Source organism: Myripristis murdjan, chromosome 13 (genome assembly GCF_902150065.1).
Source record: "Myripristis murdjan chromosome 13, fMyrMur1.1, whole genome shotgun sequence".
Classification (NCBI taxonomy): Eukaryota; Metazoa; Chordata; class Actinopteri; order Holocentriformes; family Holocentridae; genus Myripristis; species Myripristis murdjan.
In genome coordinates, this window is record NC_043992.1 from 35476743 (window position 1) to 35497594 (window position 20852).

General features: G+C 40.7%; 1 protein-coding gene across 2 annotated transcripts; it reads right to left on the minus strand.

Annotated features, from left to right (window-relative positions):
- Nucleotides 1–553: 553 nt before the first annotated feature.
- Nucleotides 554–14660, minus strand: postnb (periostin, osteoblast specific factor b). Of its 2 annotated transcripts, none has more exons than XM_030067266.1 (22): nucleotides 14528–14660; nucleotides 13888–13986; nucleotides 9509–9573; nucleotides 9096–9253; nucleotides 8841–9005; nucleotides 8605–8751; nucleotides 8350–8491; nucleotides 7058–7270; nucleotides 6371–6505; nucleotides 5464–5612; nucleotides 5155–5291; nucleotides 4829–4959; nucleotides 4521–4651; nucleotides 4114–4216; nucleotides 3880–3947; nucleotides 3416–3461; nucleotides 3270–3299; nucleotides 2426–2590; nucleotides 1678–1725; nucleotides 1461–1544; nucleotides 1336–1371; nucleotides 554–1242 (listed from the first exon to the last, which is right to left on the minus strand). In XM_030067266.1, the coding sequence occupies exons 1-22, from the start codon at nucleotides 14644–14646 to the stop codon at nucleotides 1193–1195; spliced, it is 2421 nt and encodes an 806-aa protein (XP_029923126.1). In that variant the 5' UTR covers nucleotides 14647–14660; the 3' UTR covers nucleotides 554–1192. The 2 variants fall into 2 exon arrangements, with proteins under 2 accessions (XP_029923126.1, XP_029923125.1); XM_030067265.1 differs by having other exon boundaries at nucleotides 1336–1374.
- Nucleotides 14661–20852: the final 6192 nt, after the last annotated feature.

The following is a 20852-nucleotide window of genomic DNA, read 5'->3' on the forward strand; positions in this document are numbered from 1 at the left end:
TCCAAACTCCAGCTTAAAAACTGTCTTCACCACAACAGCATGTTCAGTGAAGAAGATACAAGGCATTGCATTAATTGCTGTTTATTTTCTCATGACAATAATTATAACTACAATTATTTCCACATACCCAAATGAATCTAGAAGTGCTGGTTTATTTTCCTTTTATGCTACTTGTATAAGTTTTCTCTGAATTGTGTCAAGTTTCATATTCCACCATATGGAGACAGTTTGCGTGAAGAAAGAAAAAAAGGAGAAACCAAATGAATGCATTTGTTTTACATTTTGCATAGTTTCCACTCTAAAGTTACCAAGAGCTGTCAACTGTCTGTACGCCAGACTCCCTCTTAAACACACAGAATAATGACTGGGCCATATAAAAGGAGGACTGGTGAATTTTACAGTTGATTTTATAGATCTTGTACTTAGAAATACAAGATGCAGACTCCTTATCTTTAAGACTCTGTTTACTGAATCAGTGTGTACTAGTTAACAGCTGGACAAAGGCATAGGAAAGAAGTCTAGATTGCCATCCCTTCAAATCAGAATATTTATATCAAAGAATGCGTTTTTATTGGAAAATGTTTAGAAAATACAAACGAGACAGTCTGCACTGTTGTTGATAAATTGCTCCAAATATTACAAACACAGACAAGATGAACATGAATTTTTAACAACATACAATCTGAGAAATGAAAAGAATATTACAGTTTGAGCCTGAAAGTACATCCCAATAAAAGTTTCATTTTCAATGTATGCACCCCAAAAGCTTCATCAAACTGAGATGAATTATACAATCTTTCCAGATGTCTAATAAAACTCAAGCCTCACCTCTAGAAAAAGCATAGCAAACTGTAGGACAGAAAGGCTTTTATTGTGACTCTAATAGCTTGGATTTGAAGGATTTTATTGCTACCCTGACTCGCTCCATGTCTTTAAAGTCATGCCAAAATCCTCATTTGAAAACTATTTACATATACGGTTTATAAAACTCTTTTCAGACATTGCACCCTCATTTTAGGTATACATTTGAAGCACCATTGAATTGTTTATGAAAACGGTTTTATTTATGTCATTTATGGCAATTACAGTATATCTAAAAACGCTGACATTCCATGCCAAGACCACTAGCGTCCGCTCTGGGTTGTGTCGCTCTCTTTGTCTACACACTTTCGGTATTCTGATTTATCAATGTTCACTCGTCTTTCTTGTCTTGGGCCAGTCTTGTCCTCCTCCTGGGGTTAGCTGGTGATAAAGGAAACACATGACGCCATGGTAAACAGGTGTCATATCCAACTGCAGTAATATTTTTTTCCTCATACAGCTACAGTTACTTACCTGGTCTTCGGCCAGGGCCTCTTCTTGGATCCCCTCCTTCTGAGAGAGACAGACACGTGAGTCGTATTGAAAACACAATCTAGCTGAGTTGTTTTAATTTGCATATTTTGATGAGAATTTCTCACCTTGGATGAATTTGGTAATTTTTTCAGAGTCAAGGCTCAGCACGTTTGGGTCCCCCTCAATAGTAATATGGGAAACGTCAGTACCTGAGGAGGAAGGAGACACCTTTCGAGTGACACTGTACTCTTTTTGAAGCCACAGTGTTTTAACACACATGCCTTACTCTCTATGTTCACATTATGAATTTTTGAATGATGGGTAGTGGTATCTTTCACTCACCTTCCAGATCTATGTTGGAGGTGCTACTGCTGACTGAGTAACTCGGGCCTGGAGATGACAACATTCATTAAGTCCTCATGGTGATACTTCACTTTGCTGTGGTTGCTTTGTTTTGGTTTTCAGTAGCCTCACACCCATATAAATGTATCTACAATTATCTAGTGTCATCAGCAGTCCCTGCTCTCCATTGTCACCATTGCCTCTTCTATTGGTTGTCAAAGTCCTAAGCACTTCCTTTTATTGTCTGGGCCTTGCCTAGAATAATAGTTCAGAGGTATAAATCAACTACAAAGGTGCAGAAACCGCTGATTTTTTTTTTTCTGTCTTGTTTATATATGGGCGGACGTGCTACTAGTTTTAAGCAGCTGGGACCGGTAGTTAACAGTAGAGGAGCTTTTTGTCTTTGTACAGCAAGGACAGTGAAATACATTGCTGTCAGATACTGTGTCAAAACAAACAAATACTTTTTAGTCAAAATAGTCTATTGAGGTATAAGGTTTGCTATTGCAGTTGGTTGATACTCTGAAACTGTTACTGACGCAAGGCCCTGAAAATGAACACCAGTGAATTAGGTCTCTAATTAGGAATTAGAGACTAGCATGTTGACAACTGGGAGTGCTGATGTAGCTGCTGTCTCCATGTACATTTACATGAGGATAAGGCTACAGAAAGCTACATGTCATACCTGAGTGAAATATCTCTTTAAAGTGGCATTGACAGTTATATAGATTCAAAGAAAAGGACTCACCTGAGACAACCCTGGTGACTTTGGTGTAGGTGGGCTCACCACCATCGATGACCCTGGTAACCTTGGTGATTTTGGGCTCACCACTCTGGATGACTCTGGTAACCTTTGTTAATTTGGGGTCACCACCCCCGATGACCCTGGTAACCTTTGTGAAGGTAGGGTCCCCTGAGATAACAAAAATAGAAAAAGGCAGTTTTTACTACCTGACATTAAAAAACCTTTACCAAAGAAATTCTTGGGAACGACAGGAAGTGCCATCAGCCAGCACACCATTGCTCCTTGATGCAGACTTTTATATTTTCATTTGCATGCAGACAAACAGACTTTTCACTGGATCTGCAAGGACTTGTTTGAGAAAAATGTGATTCATAATCAAAGGATTTCTGCCCTACACCTTTTTCAGGGTTTCATTGTTTTGCACATTTGAGACTCTAGAGGTGTACAGTATTAGCATCGTAGAAGTAGCATGTCCATCAAATGACAACTTTATTTTCTTTAATTTGCAATTGGCATTGATGCAGAAAATGTGCTGCATGTTTTTTCTATCCATTCCTGACATGCACAACTAAGTCTTGTGCAGTACTAAACAGATTCTCAGATAAGTGGCACTTATAGCTTTCTGCTTTGAATTCTCCTACTGGTGTTTGTGTGTGCATGTGCTTGCATGCATGTGTGTAATTATCTTAATATGCCAAGAGACATCAGTGATGAGTATCTGTTTCAATTCAGTCAGTATCCTCCCTTATTTATGAGTGCCAAGGTTGATATACTTGACATTATCTGTCAGACTATTTGGATTAGGAATCACATGATGATGATACTCATTAATCATCATTTACTGTACCTTCCTGGATGACACGAGTGACGATCCTCTCTAATAACAACAGGAGATATAAAGCAGTTAATGACGGTAGAGAATGCCTAAAATAAGCTAAAGAAGTTGTATTGCAAAGAAATCTAAAAACATTAAAGTGTATTATTGATACTTACTCATAAATGTGAGGGGAATTTCCTGGTATCTGTATCCAGAAACGTACTGCAAATAAAAAGGAAAAGATATATCGTTGCAGAATTCTTGAGAACTCGTGCAGTACAGTAAATATATGTAAAATGGGAAATGCATGTCAAATAAATGCTGCAGGGAAGCCCATAAACAATTAATCTGGAAAAAACCATCCATAAGACAGTCTAAGCCAACAACTGAACTCAGTCCAACGCAAATTAATGTGTTCTGACACAAAAGTTCAAAAGGTTTAAGACCTTGCAAAGGTGATTTTCTACCAGATTCGAGCATGATCTTGTCTGTTAGCACTTTATGTGAAGTGACATAAATTGTGTGTTGGCAGACTTGCTAAGAGGAAGAGTAATGAAAAACACCTGTATATTCACAGGCGCCAAACCCTGCCCTACAGTCTTGAGGCTTCAATAATAAAGGCCAATTTTTGATACAGCACCTTGATCTGGATGTAAGTGATAAGCCTCCGCAACAGCCCAAGGAGATTCTGGCTTCCAACAGGGATATCTAGAGCAAAGCACAGGGCGTTAACCACACAGGGCCTTTAAAACCAGCTATGGCAATAAAAAAAAAAAAAAAAAAAAAAAAAAAAAAGAGCACCCAGGGAGCATCTTTTGACAGCTTTACAAAGGGAATGGAACAAGACCAAAGTTGGCTGAGCTGAAAATCATACCTTCAGGATACAGCAGACTGTTGACAAAGTGAACGACCCCATTAGTGGCCATAATATCAGACTCAGGGACTTTGACAGAATTCACTTGCACGCTGTTGTTTGCCTAGGGGAGATAATTAGAACAATTGCAGACATGAAAAACCACAAAATGAATTACTTGATCAAACTCGCAACTGAAAATATGAGGCGTGTACACTATTCTGAGGAAAATAAAATCAATGGCCTGAGAGCACAGTTTCAAGATCAAGATTTCAACTAATGCTCTATTTGAATTCTGATTTTTATTTGATGTACAGTCATATTGGACAGCTGCAAAACATGCACTCAAAATACTTGCTATTTGCTGATGGCCATGGCAACTTGGCCGCCCTACATAGGAAAAAAGGTTTTCTAGACACAGAACTTACAAACACCACTTTGAGGTTGTTGCCCTGGAGAGTCTTGAGAAGGTTTGTCACCCCACTCTCCAAACCTCCACCAAGGAAGACGCCATTATTGAAGTGATACAGAAGGATGGTTCTGAGGGCATTGATATCACCTGAAATGCAGAATGGCAAATACTTACTGCAGGGCATTTAAAAAAAAAAATTAGATTGTATTGTTCATTCACTCATTCATTATAATGTGTTATTCATTTTTGCAGGTGGTGTTTATTTTCAAATTGAGACACAGGCGCTGACTCACAACCAAAAAGGAGGGAGTGTGGGACACTTACCCCTCAGCATGTCCAATTCCCTCTCGCTCACAGAAGCAAAAGCTTTATCACTGGGGGCAAACAGAGTAAAATCTCCCTCCTGTTTCAGTAGGTCAGTCAAGCCAGCAGTTTCTACCAGGGACAAAAAGATCCTGCAGCACAGAGAAGAAAACGGCTATTTGGCTGTTGCAGAAACCACTGAGGGCTGAGATAATGCAAGAACAGCACTTTCTCATTGCCATATGTGCCATGTGGATTTGATGGAAAGATAGAGAAATATGTGGTTTCAGTATTATACTACATTTTAATGCCCGAGACCACTTTCATCAACGTCTCTCTGTACTTACTTGAAGCCTCCATTTTCCGTCAGAATCTCAAACATATTTTTCTCGGCCGGCTTCATCAGCATCCTCATGACATGAAGGGCTCCGTTGCTTCCCTCTTTACTGCCTCTTACCAGACACGAATTCTCAATGCACACCGCCTGCAGAAATAATCCACAGGTCACAGAAAGGGCATGGACACTGATGCTGCCTCTTAAGGACACACTGATTAATAGCCAAATGAAAGGGATAATGCATGTAGCATGTGTTTACTGGCACGCAGCCATGATTTTTTTTTTCAGCACAACTTCAGAGGAATAAAAGGGGACTCACGGAGCGGTAGATGAAGACCCTCAGAAACTTTCCTCCAATGGTCTCCAACTGCTGGCCATTGTAGAGTTCGCTCAAAACAATCTTTCTCTTCAAGATGTGGTTCTCCAGGATGATCCTGAGCCAACTCTGATCCATGGACATTACCTCATCTATAAACGAAAGAAAAGTCTTTATGTCTCCCATTTACTATAACGATGGAAACAGTTAAAAATACCAACAACACAGTATCATCTGCCCAAGCAACAACATCTGCATTAATAATCTTATTCTCATCATTGTCCCAAGAGCAGAAGCAGACGCCTTAACCTTGAGGAAAGCCACATCTGCGACCGGTGATGTCATTTATTGCACATTTCTTTATGTGGATGATGTGTGGAAACCTACAAATCATGTTTCAGGGTAGAAAAGAATTCATACAGAGTGTATTTAAGGTTACCCTTACACACAGCTGTTGCCGTCTTAGGGATTCCTTACACCTATCTTTACATTATTACACATCATCACACATATAATTATATACTTCAAATGATGAAAGACATTCTGTGTTGATTAACTGAAAAATCTTGCACTAGGAACAACACATCTGCACTTCCCTCTTGTGCAATCATGGAGTTTTCCCTGGGATTACGGGTAGTGGTGTATTCTTTGGTCTTACATGGAATGAAGCTTCAGTAATGTCCCACTTCAACAGTCATTCCCCTGGAGCTCCATATATGAGCATAAAATCTGCTAACTTGCGAGTCAGCATGAGTGCAAGATTTTATTTAAAAAAAAAAAAAAAAAAATCCACTGTTTTCCAGACTGTAGCTGAGTTTGGAGGCAGGGCGCATATTTACCCACCTGCTGAGGGAGAGGAGACGGGGGAAAAGAGGGGCACTCAGGACGCAACAAGCAGTGTGTGACTCACCATTGAAAGCAACGTTGAGGGGAGCGAGCAGAGTGTATTCAGCCTCTGGTCTCATGGCGGCAGACAGGCCCAGCTCGGACACCAGGTCACTGAAGGTGGACTGGGAACTGTCGGTCAGTTCCATCACCTGCTTAGCTTAGAGGGCACAGGGAATCCCAACCAAATTAAAATTTGAATGATATAAAAATCCTGTGCCTTACAAAATTAGGAGTGTCAGTCGTTGGTTTAACAGAGTTTCAATTCAATTCATGATTCACTTGTTGGTGGTCTGATTTAAAAACAATGTTTCTGTTTCACTAACAAGTCAGTTGCATGTTAATTTCTACATAATGATTCCAGTCAACGATTCAATTTAGCATTTTCACACAAAATCTAACTTCCATTAATGTCAGACAACAAAATACTTCAACATTATTTGTTCTTAAAAAAAAAAAGAATAATATACCGTAGACAGAAAAAAGTTGCATTTCACTGTACTCTGTTAGATCAGCAAGTTAGATCTGTTTCTTTTTTTTAAGACACTGACCTTAGAGTGATCCATTCTATTCTTTCATTCTTTTATCGGAATTGGCGAAATTTATATTCAATGCATAAATACAGTGAATAAACTGTTATGCCTCTACACGATATATTCATGTAGTCATCACTGGAATCTGCAGAAATAAAAAAAGGAGATGGGAGTCTAACCTGAGTCAGGCATGAGCACTTGGTCAATGAGGTGGATGACACCGTTGGAGGTGACAATGTCCTTCTTCCGTACCATCTTGACACCATTGACTGTGAGACTGTCGCCATCACAGCCGATCTCAATGTTCTTGCCCTCCAGCGTCTCATAGGAGGTGCCGCTCATGATGGCCTCCGAGCACTGGACTGAGTTCAGGAGGTGGAAATTCAGCAGAGCTGCAAAAGGCAAAGCAGAGTTTTAAATTAAATTTCTCTGGTGTGATTTAGATTCTTGTGGTTTGATGTATCGCTGTGGAGACACATTATATCCTGCAGAGAAAAGTTTGTGGTATTTTCTATGGATCGTGTGGGTAAGAAATAGATTAATATTTGAGTCAGAGTAGGTCAGTTGGCTGACTGCACTGTATTTTGCTCCTCTTAGTTTTACGTGCAGCTGAGCATATAAACCACTGGCAACCTGAAGAGCCCTTGGATCCCTTGGGTCCTTGAGTGAGGAAGACTCATGATTTCTCCACTCCTCTGTTTGTGTGAAAAGGCCGGGTCTCACATCACAGGGTGAGCTGTGGGCTAATAAAAAGGTTTGGGATGAACCGCTGACAGCTTGCCCAGCTTGCTCAGTGAAGCAGCTGTTTCCTGCCTTTCAGTGTTGACAAAAATCAAAATAATGTTGCGATGCTGCTTGTTTTTTTTTTTTTTTCCTGAGCCCATAACCTCTGTGTGTAAGGACACCAACTTGCCAACTTGACTTGTGATTACAATCACTGCAAATGTTTTAACACACTAAGAACAGCGACAGTATGCATATTCTGATTGAATGTAACTGCCCAAAACAAGAAAAACAATCACAGAATGAAAAAGTCAAATAATTTGTCTGTTTTGTCTGACTTTCTTCATACAATCTCACGCAACATTTGAGACGAGACTTATTTTTATTACATGGCGGCACAACTTTGGTATGTGCAGCTCGCCAGCTTCCTGAGAGCTCCAGAGTCGCTGTTCGGGTTGTTATGGTTTCATGTGTTTTGAATAGGAAAAAAGTTTGACGTACGAGAAAGCTGAACATACGTGTGAATCAAATCGGCAAACATGCCACCGGGGAGCAGTTGATTTTCTTTTTCCTGTGCCGTGTTCATTAAATATAAATATGGCCGTGGTTTGGACTCCGGCCACAGTTAAAATAAATTGTCAGAGTCTCCGCTGCTCTGTTTAAAACGGCCTTGTGTGATCTTTACCTTGCAGAAGTGATGGGCATTTCTAGCCAGGTGAGAGATCTCTGAGAATGGGCTGTGGTTTACCTTGGAGGGCCTCCTTGTTGGTCTTAATTCGGTTCAGCACATCTCTGCCCAGCCTGTCAAAAGCTTCATTGGTGGGTGCGAAGAGAGTGTACTGTCCTGCCTGACCCAGCTTGTCCAGCAAACCAGAGGCAAGAGCCACGTCCTAGAGGGAGACAGCAACAAGGGCCTTGTGATTAGACTTAAGCGTACAACAGAACAGAATAGAAGGCAATAGAAGAGATTAGAGCAGAGTCCGGTGACCATCTGCGCACTCACACTCAGAGTTGACAGATCGTCGTCAACCTCAATCACGTCCTGGATGGTGTTTCCTACAGCACTAATGACGCGGTCAATGACGTGCACCACACCGTTGGTGGCAATCTGGTTACCGTGGATGATCCTGGCACAGTTCACGGTCACTACCTGCACACAACATAACCTTAAATATCGCACCATCGGAAATCCTATTTCTAGTATATTGCGGGGTCATCATTGCTCATAGTAATACTCACCCCGTTGGAGTAATGGTTGATAAAGAGGCCGAGGTCATTGTACATGGAGGTGGCAGTCATTCCGTTCTTCAAGTCTTTGGTCAAGAGGCGTTTGTTGACCATGTGATAGTGGAGGGCGTTGTACAACTCGATGTTGACGTTGCTGACCAATGCACTCCTCACTACCTGAGAGGCAAGGAAAAGAGCATGTAAAATGTTTGTTTGTGCACAGTCAGAGATCTTTACGACTTTTTTTTCCCGTTTGTCGCGACTTACTGGGTCCAAAAGCTCCCAGGCGTCGTTGCTGGGGGCAAAGAAGGTGTAGGATCCAGACCCCTCAATCTCAGGCCTCAGCTTGGAGATGTCTGAGTAGCTCTGGGTGGATGTGGCTTTCACCATACCCAAAGTGCCATACACGTGATCAATCGGTGCCACTGCAGAGAGAAATGTGCTATGAGCATCATCACGTATAACGCTGTCTTTCTGACAATGGAATTTTCATGCCTCTGCAATGTTTGTCAAAGAAAAGGAAGAATCTGCTTATGTGGGCAACATGTGTGGGAGTCTTTCTTTTATAAGTTTAGTCGGTCTGCTTTCAATCAGTAGAGGTGGCTGCTCTACAGTCAGGGGTTATGTCTGCGTCTAACCTCTACATGTCGATGGCATCTTGAACAAGTTACACACTGTACCTGCGGGGCAACCAGGCATGCCATCCAGCTTCATGTAACCTGGGCAGCACTCATAAAGCACAGTCCTGCAGGCAAAACACAAATCATGAGCGCGATGTTACAACTAATAAGTACCACATCCTTTGAATTTGCAGCTGCTTGCAAGCGTCTTTCAAGACAGCAGTGTGAGACATTTACTTTTCTGGCTGCCATGTTTTGAGCTGAATCATCATTTAATGTTACTCGTGTGTATTCTGTGTTTCCATATGTTCCTCATTAGCTCTTTCATTACCCAAACAGGCCATGTGGTCCCATGACTTGGGCCAAAACCCAATGGAAAGGGTGCTTCCAGGATTATGCTACCATTACAGTAGAGGATTTATACTACCATGGCCTCATCTTTGAAGCTAAACAATTAGTTTGGCCACTAGTCGACATTTGGTTAACCTCAGAGACATTATGCTTTTGGTCTTGAAAAACTGTAATTAAAGTTCTGAGTATACGGAAATCTTGGTTAGAATCGGGAACATTTGAACTGCTGCCACACAGAGTTTGATGGTCTTTATGGAAACAGTTGCACTACATTGAAAAAGAACATCATTGCCTATAACAAATCTGGCACCTCACACACGACGTAAAGTTTTTACAGCAGACTATAAATATGTTTAATATGTACAGTAAAATTTCTAATGATTGGATGCAAAAGAGAAATGTTTTTTGTTGTTGGACAAGCATGTAAGGGGCCGTGTCTCCTCTCCTTTCGAACAGGATCAGGCACAGTATCCATAAATCAAGCTTGTGAGGAAGAGGGTAAAATCCTCGGTGCAGCTGTTGTTTCACCCCCAGTAATTATCAGGGTTGGAGGTATGAAATAATAAAAACACCTACAAAACATTAACATCACCGCAGGAATACAACGCTATTAGATGTAAACAATACCACATGAGTGCGCAGTTGGCTAGAGAGTTCATTATGGTACAGATGGCCCACATTTATATTTATAGTGGGAAACCTCCATAAAGGGAGGCTGCCTGTTACCGTTTTCGTCAACATAATTAAAGTACAAATGTTAGTGTACTTTTTGATTTTGATGGCATTTTGCAATTTACAGTGGGGACACAGCAAACATCAAGCCAGTTTCTGTTAGTTATCAATTCAGGAACTTCATCACTTCCTTCTGTTGCATAAACGGTTATCATACAGAGAGCATAATGTAACAACTGCCATAAAATTTGGTAATGCATGAGAGTGAACTTCAGTGATGATGCTGAACAGCTGCACATGGTCATAAAACAGTGGCTGATCTGCAAGACTCCCAGTCTCCCCACTGGAATCAGGGACATATAACATGAAAGTCATCTGGAAGAAGACGGATGCTCTTTATCTGAGGAGGGCAATGAAGTTTCTATTTTTAGCAGATCCTCTTCATCAGCAGCTCCTCTTTAAAATCTGCACACCAGAGATGCTCTGTGTGTGCTGTTTTGTGGTTCAAAACAGACAACAGCGGCTCAGTCAGCAGGGCTCGGAGCTAACAGATATGTAACAGGATAATTTGATAATAGAAAGGGGCACATGCAACCGCAATCATACTTGTTCAATAAAATACAGGAATCATATTCCCGACATATACTGACTTTCTTTACATTTTTGGTTGGAAATATAAGTGAAAGAAAATTCCATTTTGACTGTGACATTAAACCACAGAAATGATATTTTATGTAATTGCAGTATAATAATTGGTCAGGATAGTAGGTGGTGATCATGACACTCAAACTGCTGCGTGTAAATGGAAACACAAGGCCCATTTAATTCCCATTTAACTAGACTTGAAATAGTCCAAAATAATTTCATCCAGTGTATTATAATATATGACAATCTTAAGTGGATAAATAGCAGTCAGTAGCTATTTATGACTAATCATGGAGGCTTCAGATAGAAATCCAAGGCTTCTAGCAGAAATTTGTTTCTTTTAGTAAAGGAAGCAAAGCTGTGGCTGAGTGTTCACGGCTGTCATGCACGGTTCACGTCTCAGACAGTGTGGACAGGAACAGACTAAGCTGTCTGAGCAGAGGCTCCTATGTCATGGCAAGCTGCCATTTTCTTACAGTTAGATTCACATCAGTTAAATGGAGTTGGAGGGACTGGGATGAGATCACACACAAGCCCCACTGATGCGAACTCAGCAAAACCCTCTCTGTATTGCTCTCCCACACGGAGGAAATCCAGACTGTCTGGCCGTGGAACTGGAAACTTTTGATTGGTCAGCATCTCTACAAAAGATATGTTTCACTGAGAATGATAATAACTGTCAAAAACAGTAGATGGTGTATGTGGCAAACGGAGAAAATGCTACTGAACCTCTTTCTGATAGGCAGATTTGGTTTCAGTTATACAAACATTTCTCAAAGGCAATTCCTCCACTAGAGGCAGAATTAATGTCACTGATTTAGTCAAACAAGAAAGGCCATAGCCAAAAAATAGTTTTTGTGGTTATATTAGAGACACTACCTCTGGCTACATAATGTTAGACTGAAGCCCACAGAGTAATTAAAAAGGAAAGCAGTGAATATATTGGGGCACATTCTACCTAGATTAGGTGAGGCCACCTCCAGGGGGCGACATAGAGCACTAAAATTGTGCTAAAAAGATAATAAATGAACACTGGTCAATGTACTTGCTCTCTCTAGAGGCTTTGTGGACAGAGAGGTGGGAGCTCACATGATGAAGCCTAGCAGCCGTGCTGCTCATGGAAAAAATGTAGACATGGCTAGTTATCCAGCTGACCTTACAAGTGCAAGCTAATAATGTGAGCCTCTCGCTATCTCAGTAACATGTAGTACTCTTCAACCTCCAAACCATAAATGGCATGGTAACGAACAAACAAAATACTAAATAAGTCAAAACTGTGGCTCCGCCCAATGAGTTTGACGCAGTCAGTAAGATTATCTCTGCCTCCAGTGCAGCTATGCATCTGGGAAATGTTTGCAGATCTATGACTAAAGATAGTTAGATAAATAGATTTGTTGTTTTCCTTTAAAAAGATAATTTGTTGCTACCAATCTGTACAGTGCCTCACATACACAAAGGCATATAAATAAAATAAACACCATCATATGACTACATGAACAACAACAACAAAAAAAAACATCCATACAGAGTACATCCACATTTATGCACACAACCTTATGCACATACCACCTGTACCCAAGAGCTACAGGGGTGTTTTGTTTAGTAACGCTATGGCAGAGGAGACAAAACTCCTTCCATAGCGTCCAGGCCAGGATTGTGCATCTGCGCCCAGATGGGAGTAGAGTGAAGAATGGGTTGGGGGGGGGGGGGGTGCCTGGGGTCATGTGCAAAGGGTGTGGGCTCTGTGTGCAATGGCTTTACTGTTGAAGTCTAAGACACTGGGGATGGGAGGCCAATGATTTTGGAGGCGCTGTGTGTGATATGCATGAGTCTATTCCTACTAGAGGCAGTTAACATGGTGAAGAAACAGGAGGAATGTCATAAAAAATTGGTTGACTTGTATGTTTGTAGAGCAGCAACACAAGCTGGGGGGCAACAGAGGGTAAAAATCCAATATGCTATTCATGGGCTGCCCTCTCATTGGAAATACTCACTCAGCATAACCAGAAGTGTGGCTCTTGTGAGCTTTTCCATGTGAACACAATGTGTTGAGCACCCCTGCACTTCTTTGGCCCTTCCAAGTTATCTTTTGATTGATTCCATAGTCCCATGTCAGGAAAAAAACGAAACAAGTCTGACACTCCCACTGAAATAAATTGCATTCTTTGGCTGTGTCGTTTGCCAAGTTCAGTGAGTGGACTTCACTCATCATGAAGTATGCAGCCTCTTCAGAGAGTTGAACATGACTCAAGTCAAAGAGTAGAGGGCAAACTGTGCATGTGTGTGTGAGAGACTGTAAAATAGGATGGCTTTGATCTGTGTCTAAACACAAAAGTGCAGGGAGTGCTGGAACAATAAGCAAAAGATGGATTGTATATACGAATTTGTCTGAGCTGATGTTTTTTTCCATTCATGAATGTTGTTGTCTATTCTGGAGTCAGTAGATCACCACTGTGAAAGCCAACCAAGCCGACCAATGTTATAAAAACCTTTATATTACAATTAATGATACGGAATAGGAAATTCTTGAACACAAAGGGGTTAGGGCAGCATTCAAAAATGTGTTTTTCACATTTAAAGTAATATCACAGACGTCCGTCTCTACGGAAACATCCAAGTTTCCATGAAAACCCCAAATCAGGAACGAGAAGAAGACTCTGAATAGTATAACGAGGTTCACATTCAACTATTAGGACCCGGATATGCTTGTAATGTTCATCTTTGAATACAGGAAACATCTTGTCCCGCTGGAATCATAAAACAACACTTACGCTTTCTTTCCACAGATGGCTCCTTGGTACCAATTGCGGCAAGTGCTAAAGTACTTCTTCTTGGTCCCCATGACTTGCTGGAGAGCGCAGACATTGGGTCTGAGGAGCACCAGGGGTGACAAGGAATTACAGGCAAAACACTGAGCAAATTTCTCTGAAATCTCTGAAAGCAGATACTGTGAAATATGAATGAAAAATTGTTTACTAGCCCTTCTGGGTGCTAAACAATTATTCATACAGTCAAATAGGAATAATGACAACTGCCCCTGCTGGGTTAGAGAGTGTCTTGTCAAATGTGGATAATGACTTCACACTTAGTTCTGTTAGGAAACAATTTCTGAGGAAATTTATCATAATTCGTGGTTCATGAAAAATTTTACAAATGAAAAGGTAACCTCTCTTAAAAAAGGAAAACACAAAAAAGTAAGGTACTTGATCACATTGCAGATTTTATATCAAAATGTAGCAGAAGCAAATTTCCATCCAAATGTGTCTAGACATGCTTAATCTTATGAACTTTTGATGCCTCCCATGCTCAAGGCTCAGTAACACTGCATATAAAATCAGATAATATGACATTTCAAAGATGTCAACATACTGTAGAAAATGATAATAATAGTGAAAATGATGATGCACTTACCCCTCTTTTCTTGCCCTGATACGACTGTGAGCTACTATTTTGTCATAAGCTGAGGAGTCAGCCTTGTCAAAGCTAGACAGCACAAAGACTGCAAAGGCAGCTACAAAAAGGAGCTTCATCCTTAGTTTCTTAGCAAGCCTCCCAGACCCAGAGTAACAGGAGCAGAGTCAGAGCGAGAGTTTATATACCACGAGTCTCACCCGCCACTCCGGGAGGATGGCGGCAGTTCAGGCTCATTCCTGGACCACCCAGAACCCCTTTAAGACCCTTTTCTATCCACAAATGTAAAGGGCTCTACCATTAATTGTTGATTTGATAAATTACACATGTATGCATTCATTTTTTATACTTGATTTTACACAAGTATGCAAACATGAGGGGCAGAACATAATTCAACACAACCACTTAGAATTCACACTTTTTATATCAGATGCCAACTGTTTTATGTGATTTATTGGGTGGACTGTATGGTATGTTTCACAAGTCTTGGTGAATGCATTTCCACATTTTTTCTTACACATATTCACAAGATGCACATGAACTGCTAAACCACTTTGAGGCATGAAAAGATGATGTTATTAAAAGAGCCCAAAGGAGATCTGTTATCCTGATGATGCACCACCACACATTAAATCTATTGCTAAGGACAGACAAAAACTGTGTCTGATAAATAAACTGCAAAAAGATGACATTCTTAATTTAGTCCCATATCCAGTCGTGGTGTTGTTTTCCTTAAAAGTGAGTATTATTTGTCAGTGGATTGAGATAATTTAATTTGTTTCCAGTACTGTTTCACTTGTTTCAACACATTTTTTTTTAGAAAGGTGACAACATCTTGAAAAACACAGTTTACTGTACTGACACCAAGAAAATGTTACGAGACTGAATAGCATTCTTGAAATATGTTGACTGTATTGCATTGCATTGTACTGGGAACAGTGTAATGGTCTGTCCCCACTGGTCCAAGTTTTTAAGAGAACGCAGACATTAATACTCAACAATTGGCTGTAAGCGACTTGTTAAGATTGATATGTTGTAGCAGCTCTAAGTCATTTTATGTAACAGTGAGTGCCAGATTTAGAGATATGTATGCCAAGCAGATGGAATATTTGGGTCTGCAAAATCCTGCTGTATCTTGTCTATGACAATGTAATTTATTTGGTTTCAAAAAAGAAATATCTCTCCTCTGAACCAGTGCCAGGGCACTGATTGTGACAATTATCAGAATGCAGTTTGCCCCACCTAGTGGAGGAAGGGAGTGTAGTATCACTCTGACAGGCTGTGAAACTCACAGCACCAATAGTAGCCACTCACTCAATCACTCACTCAAAAAAAGACAAGAAAAGAAAAGAAAATTATTTGTGTCACTTCTGTGGTCTAGGAAAGTTACATCAGTATTAGAGGCATGAAAACATCCCTTTACAGCAAGGGAACCACAAAACTTGAACAGACAACTAAAACCTCAGTATGAAGTCTGGAGCTGCTTTATTCACAATTAGTGAGCAACTGATTTTGTCAGTATTTTGGGGTATTAATAGCCAAAGGAGTTCTGCATCAGAAAAATGTGTACTTTTATTTGTAGCAAAGTGCAGCTGTAGCTGTAACTGTACCTTTTAATTTGATGGCATCAAAAATTTGACTTTTCTTTGATTGTACTGGGAACATAATGGAATATGTAAGTGAGGAGGTGCTTCCCTGTGTAGTGATATTGCACATAATTTCTAATAAGTTTGTTTTCCTCAAAACATTCTGAAATAATTGTAATATTTTCCGGGTGATTCAATGAATTAATCATGCACAAGGAAACACAAATCGATGGATTCAGATCCAAGACACGCAACTGTTTCTTGGCTACCTCACATTTAGGCAATAATCATCAGTCCTTGAAATGACAAACATCTAAGACCAGAAAATGAATCAAAGGAAATGGCCTTGAACTGAAAATTATGAACAGGATGAATGAATCAATGTGTGAAACGCTGCAAAAACTGTTCCTTTTATCTCACACCTGCTGCAAACTGATTTCTTTGTGACTCATTTGGCGCTCCTTACCGATCAGCAGAATGACCCACAGTATTAGTGGACTGCGTCAACAAACTGTGGCTTTTGTGCATCTCTCGACTCAGAGCACTGGGGTCTAAAATGGTGACAACAAATACGACAGCCAGGGGTCAAACTAAACATCAGTCGCATGCATACCATAACATGAGCTTCATTTGTTGAAACTGCAGTTCATTGCACCATGAACCTTCTGGCCAACCATATGCTCCAAATGTCGTCAGGAAAGTAATGTCAATCCTGGCCAGCTAAACATGTTCGATGGAGCATGACAGAGGGATGTTAGGACTAAAGCCATGAGAGAGACAGCGAGATGTGGAGCGCATTGTTAACCACTGGGCACGAGCCTAAAAATGTAAAACACATTCACATGAAAATGCAGCATAAATGAGAACACACAATCTGGCAAACATACAAGTGCACATGTACACAGACATGTTTATTTTGTAGCTGCAGCTGCAAAAAAGAAGAAAAAAAAGGAAAGGTTATGACTTCAGTGACATGGGCATGTCTGGTGGGGAAAGGGATAGGCAAAGAATTTGGTGGTAAATACCACAGCAAAAAGAAAGAAAGAAAGAAAGAAAGAGCTTATAGTACAAGTATGATGCTTGCATGCACCTGCATTTAGTGAAAAAGCCACATTTATGTTAGAGGCATTTAAAAAAAAGTTAATAGATTAGTAAATTGGTAAATCCATGACACGTACAATGTGTTGACCGAAAAGATGCCTCTGCTGAACTTGATTAGCCTGAAGGCCTGAAGAAAATCCCCTAACACCTTAAATCCTCACCCAGGATTTTCACCTGTCCCGAATTCTCCTCTGCTGTCTATAATCAATCCAGCTGGAATAAATTAAGCCAACAGTGCCGACTTTTTCTAACCACCCAATTCTCAGTAGGAAGAGCCTGTCCTTGTTGGCGTGGAGAAAAGGCACTGATGAACTCATTAGGAGGGCGATAATTAAATGCAGCGCGGCTTTTACACATTGAATCACAACATTCAGTCTCACTCACTCTCACAGATACTGACAAACATCAAGAACAGAAAAAGTAGGCTGTGGCCGTCGGTGTGAGCAAGCTGTGCTGTTTTGATATTGAAGAAATGTTTGAACAATCTCAAGTGATTGAGCTTTTGAAATATGAAATACCTACACCATGAAAATATGTTGATTAGCCATCTAAAGATAGCGTGACTTGCTCTAGGCTGCTATGGTAACAAAACCCAATGACTTCATCCAGCACCCCAGGTTGCTTGCAGCCTCAGGCTGTGAAGGTGTCAAGCTGAATATCTGTGCAAGTGAAAATGATGTGAGGAACTGTTAAACTTCAGTAAATAGCACAATTGCTACTCACACACCTCAGACTACTATTGCTACTACTAATAATGACAATAACAATAATAATTACTGTACTTAGTAAACTGATTCAGTAGAAATTACTAATATAGTGCACTGTTCACAAAAGGCATGTGCTTGAATACAACTTCTGTTTAAGGCTGTCGAGCTGATTAAGTCACAAAAGCATGAAATAAAAGGTACAGAAATGCATACACTCCTGTTGTAACTCATTAGCATTATTTTGTATTTCGTCAGTAACAGAGTAATTTCTTTACATCTCACAAATTAGCCTATTTCACTGCAATAAACCATTTACACATACAGTTTGCTAGAGAGCAGTAGACATTTATAAGGTATATAATAGCTGAGCTGAAACAAAATGGTTGAGGAATAAATCCTGCAGGAAAAAAAAACAAAAAACTGAATACCAGCTCACTTTACTTTCCTTTTCCAACAACAGAGCTGGACTGAGCCAGCAGCAGCAACAGTAGCTGCTGATTATGTGAATGGTTTGAAGTTCGCAGATGAATTGTAGAGATTTCATGATACACACGGTCAAATTTCTGGATTTGATTCCAAATCTAAACAAAACCATGAAGAGTGAGCAGAAAAGTTCACAGAAAATGAGGCGAATCAGGAAATCAAGCCATTTGCCACGCTGATTATCACTGTCAGAGTGTAATTGAGCTGAGCTGCTTTCTCGGGACACAAGCAGTACAGTGCCAACAGGGGAATCCCACAGCAGTTCTTGCATGGCTTTAAACAGTGTGTACTGCCTCCTTCATGTAAAACGGGTCAAATACAAACCCGACCTACACTTGACAAACCCAAACTCCTGATCTCCTCCTAACAGTGATAGCAGTCAGTGAGGAGGCTGGGAAACAAAATCTCCCAAGTCAGACTCACAAACCACAGGCAGTCACTCTAAATGTAGCCCAGGTGAGGCTTGTCAGCTCAGGTTGAGGTGGAAGCCAGATGTGCTGCGATACAGAAACTGTCAGCACACGTTTCAGCTCTAACCAACAGCCAACAGACAGCGCTCATCTCTGGAGGGCACGCGGCTCAAGGGAGAGAATGATCAGGGCGCTCTGCCAAGCCCAAACAGGGAAACGTGGCAGTGTGTAACAAACCAACATTTGCACCAGTTCCTTCCAGTGTGGTTGATTCAAAGAGCAGCCAGTGAGGAAAATACATGTCACTGCAGGGGATGGACCACACTAACCTGATTTTCACACTAAGCGGATATTTGGTTTGTTTTGCGAATGCAGGTAGGATTGATGATTCATGGGTGGGTTCCTGGCAAAGGGACTGTGTCAAAGACGAAACCACAAGCCACCAAACAGAAGAGTGTAGCAAAAATAAAATATTTTACCCAGAATAGGTCAAAGTAGTGCAGATTCTTGTGGATAAAGTGAAGGTTAGTGTTGTTGTGGAGAGGTGCTGACTATAGAACAGTTTAAACCAGATGTCAGAATCCAACATCTTGAACGTCTTAATGGAGCAACCCCTGCGAGCTGGTTCAGTCAACTCGATCTGCTACACATACACACACACACACACACACACACACACACACGACAGGCCTCACTGTCCACACATCATCTGCCCAGTGCTCCCTCCCAATTTGGCTTTCTCTTTAAACCTCCTCTTGTCCTCCTGTGGCGTTCACATCTGTGATCAGACTGACCACAGACTGAGGCATAAAGGATAAATTATCACCCAATTCTGTTTAACCTTTTTAACTTTATTCCAATTTAATACCATGTTGGAATTTTAGGTCCATTTCTTATCATTAGATCTCGTTTCCGAAAAAAAAAAAAAAAAAAAAAAATTATGATTTTTTGAGACTACAGTTTTGATCAGGGTACTCTAACTTGATGGTGTGTGTGTGTTTGTGTGTGTGTACCAGGTATTACTGGGGCCTCGCCTCCTTTATGGGAACAAAAAGCAAGTCCCCTTAGCGAAAATCATTAATTTTAGGGTTAAGACTTGATTTAAAGGTAAGCAAAGTTTAGGGTTAGGCTAAGGTTAGGGTTGGGGTTAGGGTTAAGGTTAGGGCAGGTCTGCAAGAAGGTATAAAAACCACAGGTGCTATAAATGTTTATGAAAAAAAAAAAAAAAAAGACTGGCTTCAGCAAAGCTACAGCCTCCTCCAACTTCTCAGCAGTCTTAATTTTGACCCTTATCCTGTGCCCTAGCTGATGAGTGATCAAATATGTTGTCTTACCTTGAATATGGTCCGATTTCCCTCCGGATCTTTCCTCAGTTGCTGATTAATTGGGAAGTGGCGAAATAATAATGTTTTGTCAGATTCCCTTCATTGATAAGATAAGCAACCAGCAGCAGAACGGTATCCTTTTGATGACAGCATCTGATCTTCACACCGAGCGTGACGTCAGAGATAAATGGCTGCCATGTGAACAGCCTTTGGTGAACTTGATGCCTTTGGTGAACTCCATGCTGATATTTGGTACAACACAAATCAGACGTTTTACTACACAATATCACTCCACTTTACAAGTGCTTTGTAATAACTGTTGAACTACCAAGACCTATAACTAATCCTGCACCACAAGGCCACAAAGACATAAGAGTTTCTGAAAACAACATTAAGTTGAGTGGTTGTCAGGCAGAGATTAGGGGGAGGAAAGAAACCTGGATACGGCTGCTTTCTGCATGTTTTGTCCGCACCGTGGCAGCACTGCCTCCCAGGCTGTGGTCGTGGTTATGGCTATGGTTAAGATGAGGTTTAGGAAGCGCTGCTTAACAGACAAGCCTGTAGGTATAAAAGTATCATGAGCGGGTGCTGCAGTGGAAACCTCCAGGCAGCTAGTTTATGGTCAGGAAGTCATTTGTTCATTTGAAGCTTGAATTCTGATGTAACTATTTATTGATTAAATACATTTCATGATCTGTTGTCGGTAATCACCT

Excerpts from the sequence above, each read along its gene's own strand:
- postnb (XM_030067265.1), bottom strand. The coding sequence starts at position 14,646 with ATGAAGCTCCTTTTTGTAGCTGCCTTTGCAGTCTTTGTGCTGTCTAGC. Across the intron at positions 9,006-9,095 it reads CCTGGGAGCTTTTGGACCCA|GTAGTGAGGAGTGCATTGGT; the intron begins GTAAGTCGCGAC and ends CTTGCCTCTCAG. Across the intron at positions 3,300-3,415 it reads AATTCCCCTCACATTTATGA|AGAGGATCGTCACTCGTGTC; the intron begins GTAAGTATCAAT and ends TGTTGTTATTAG.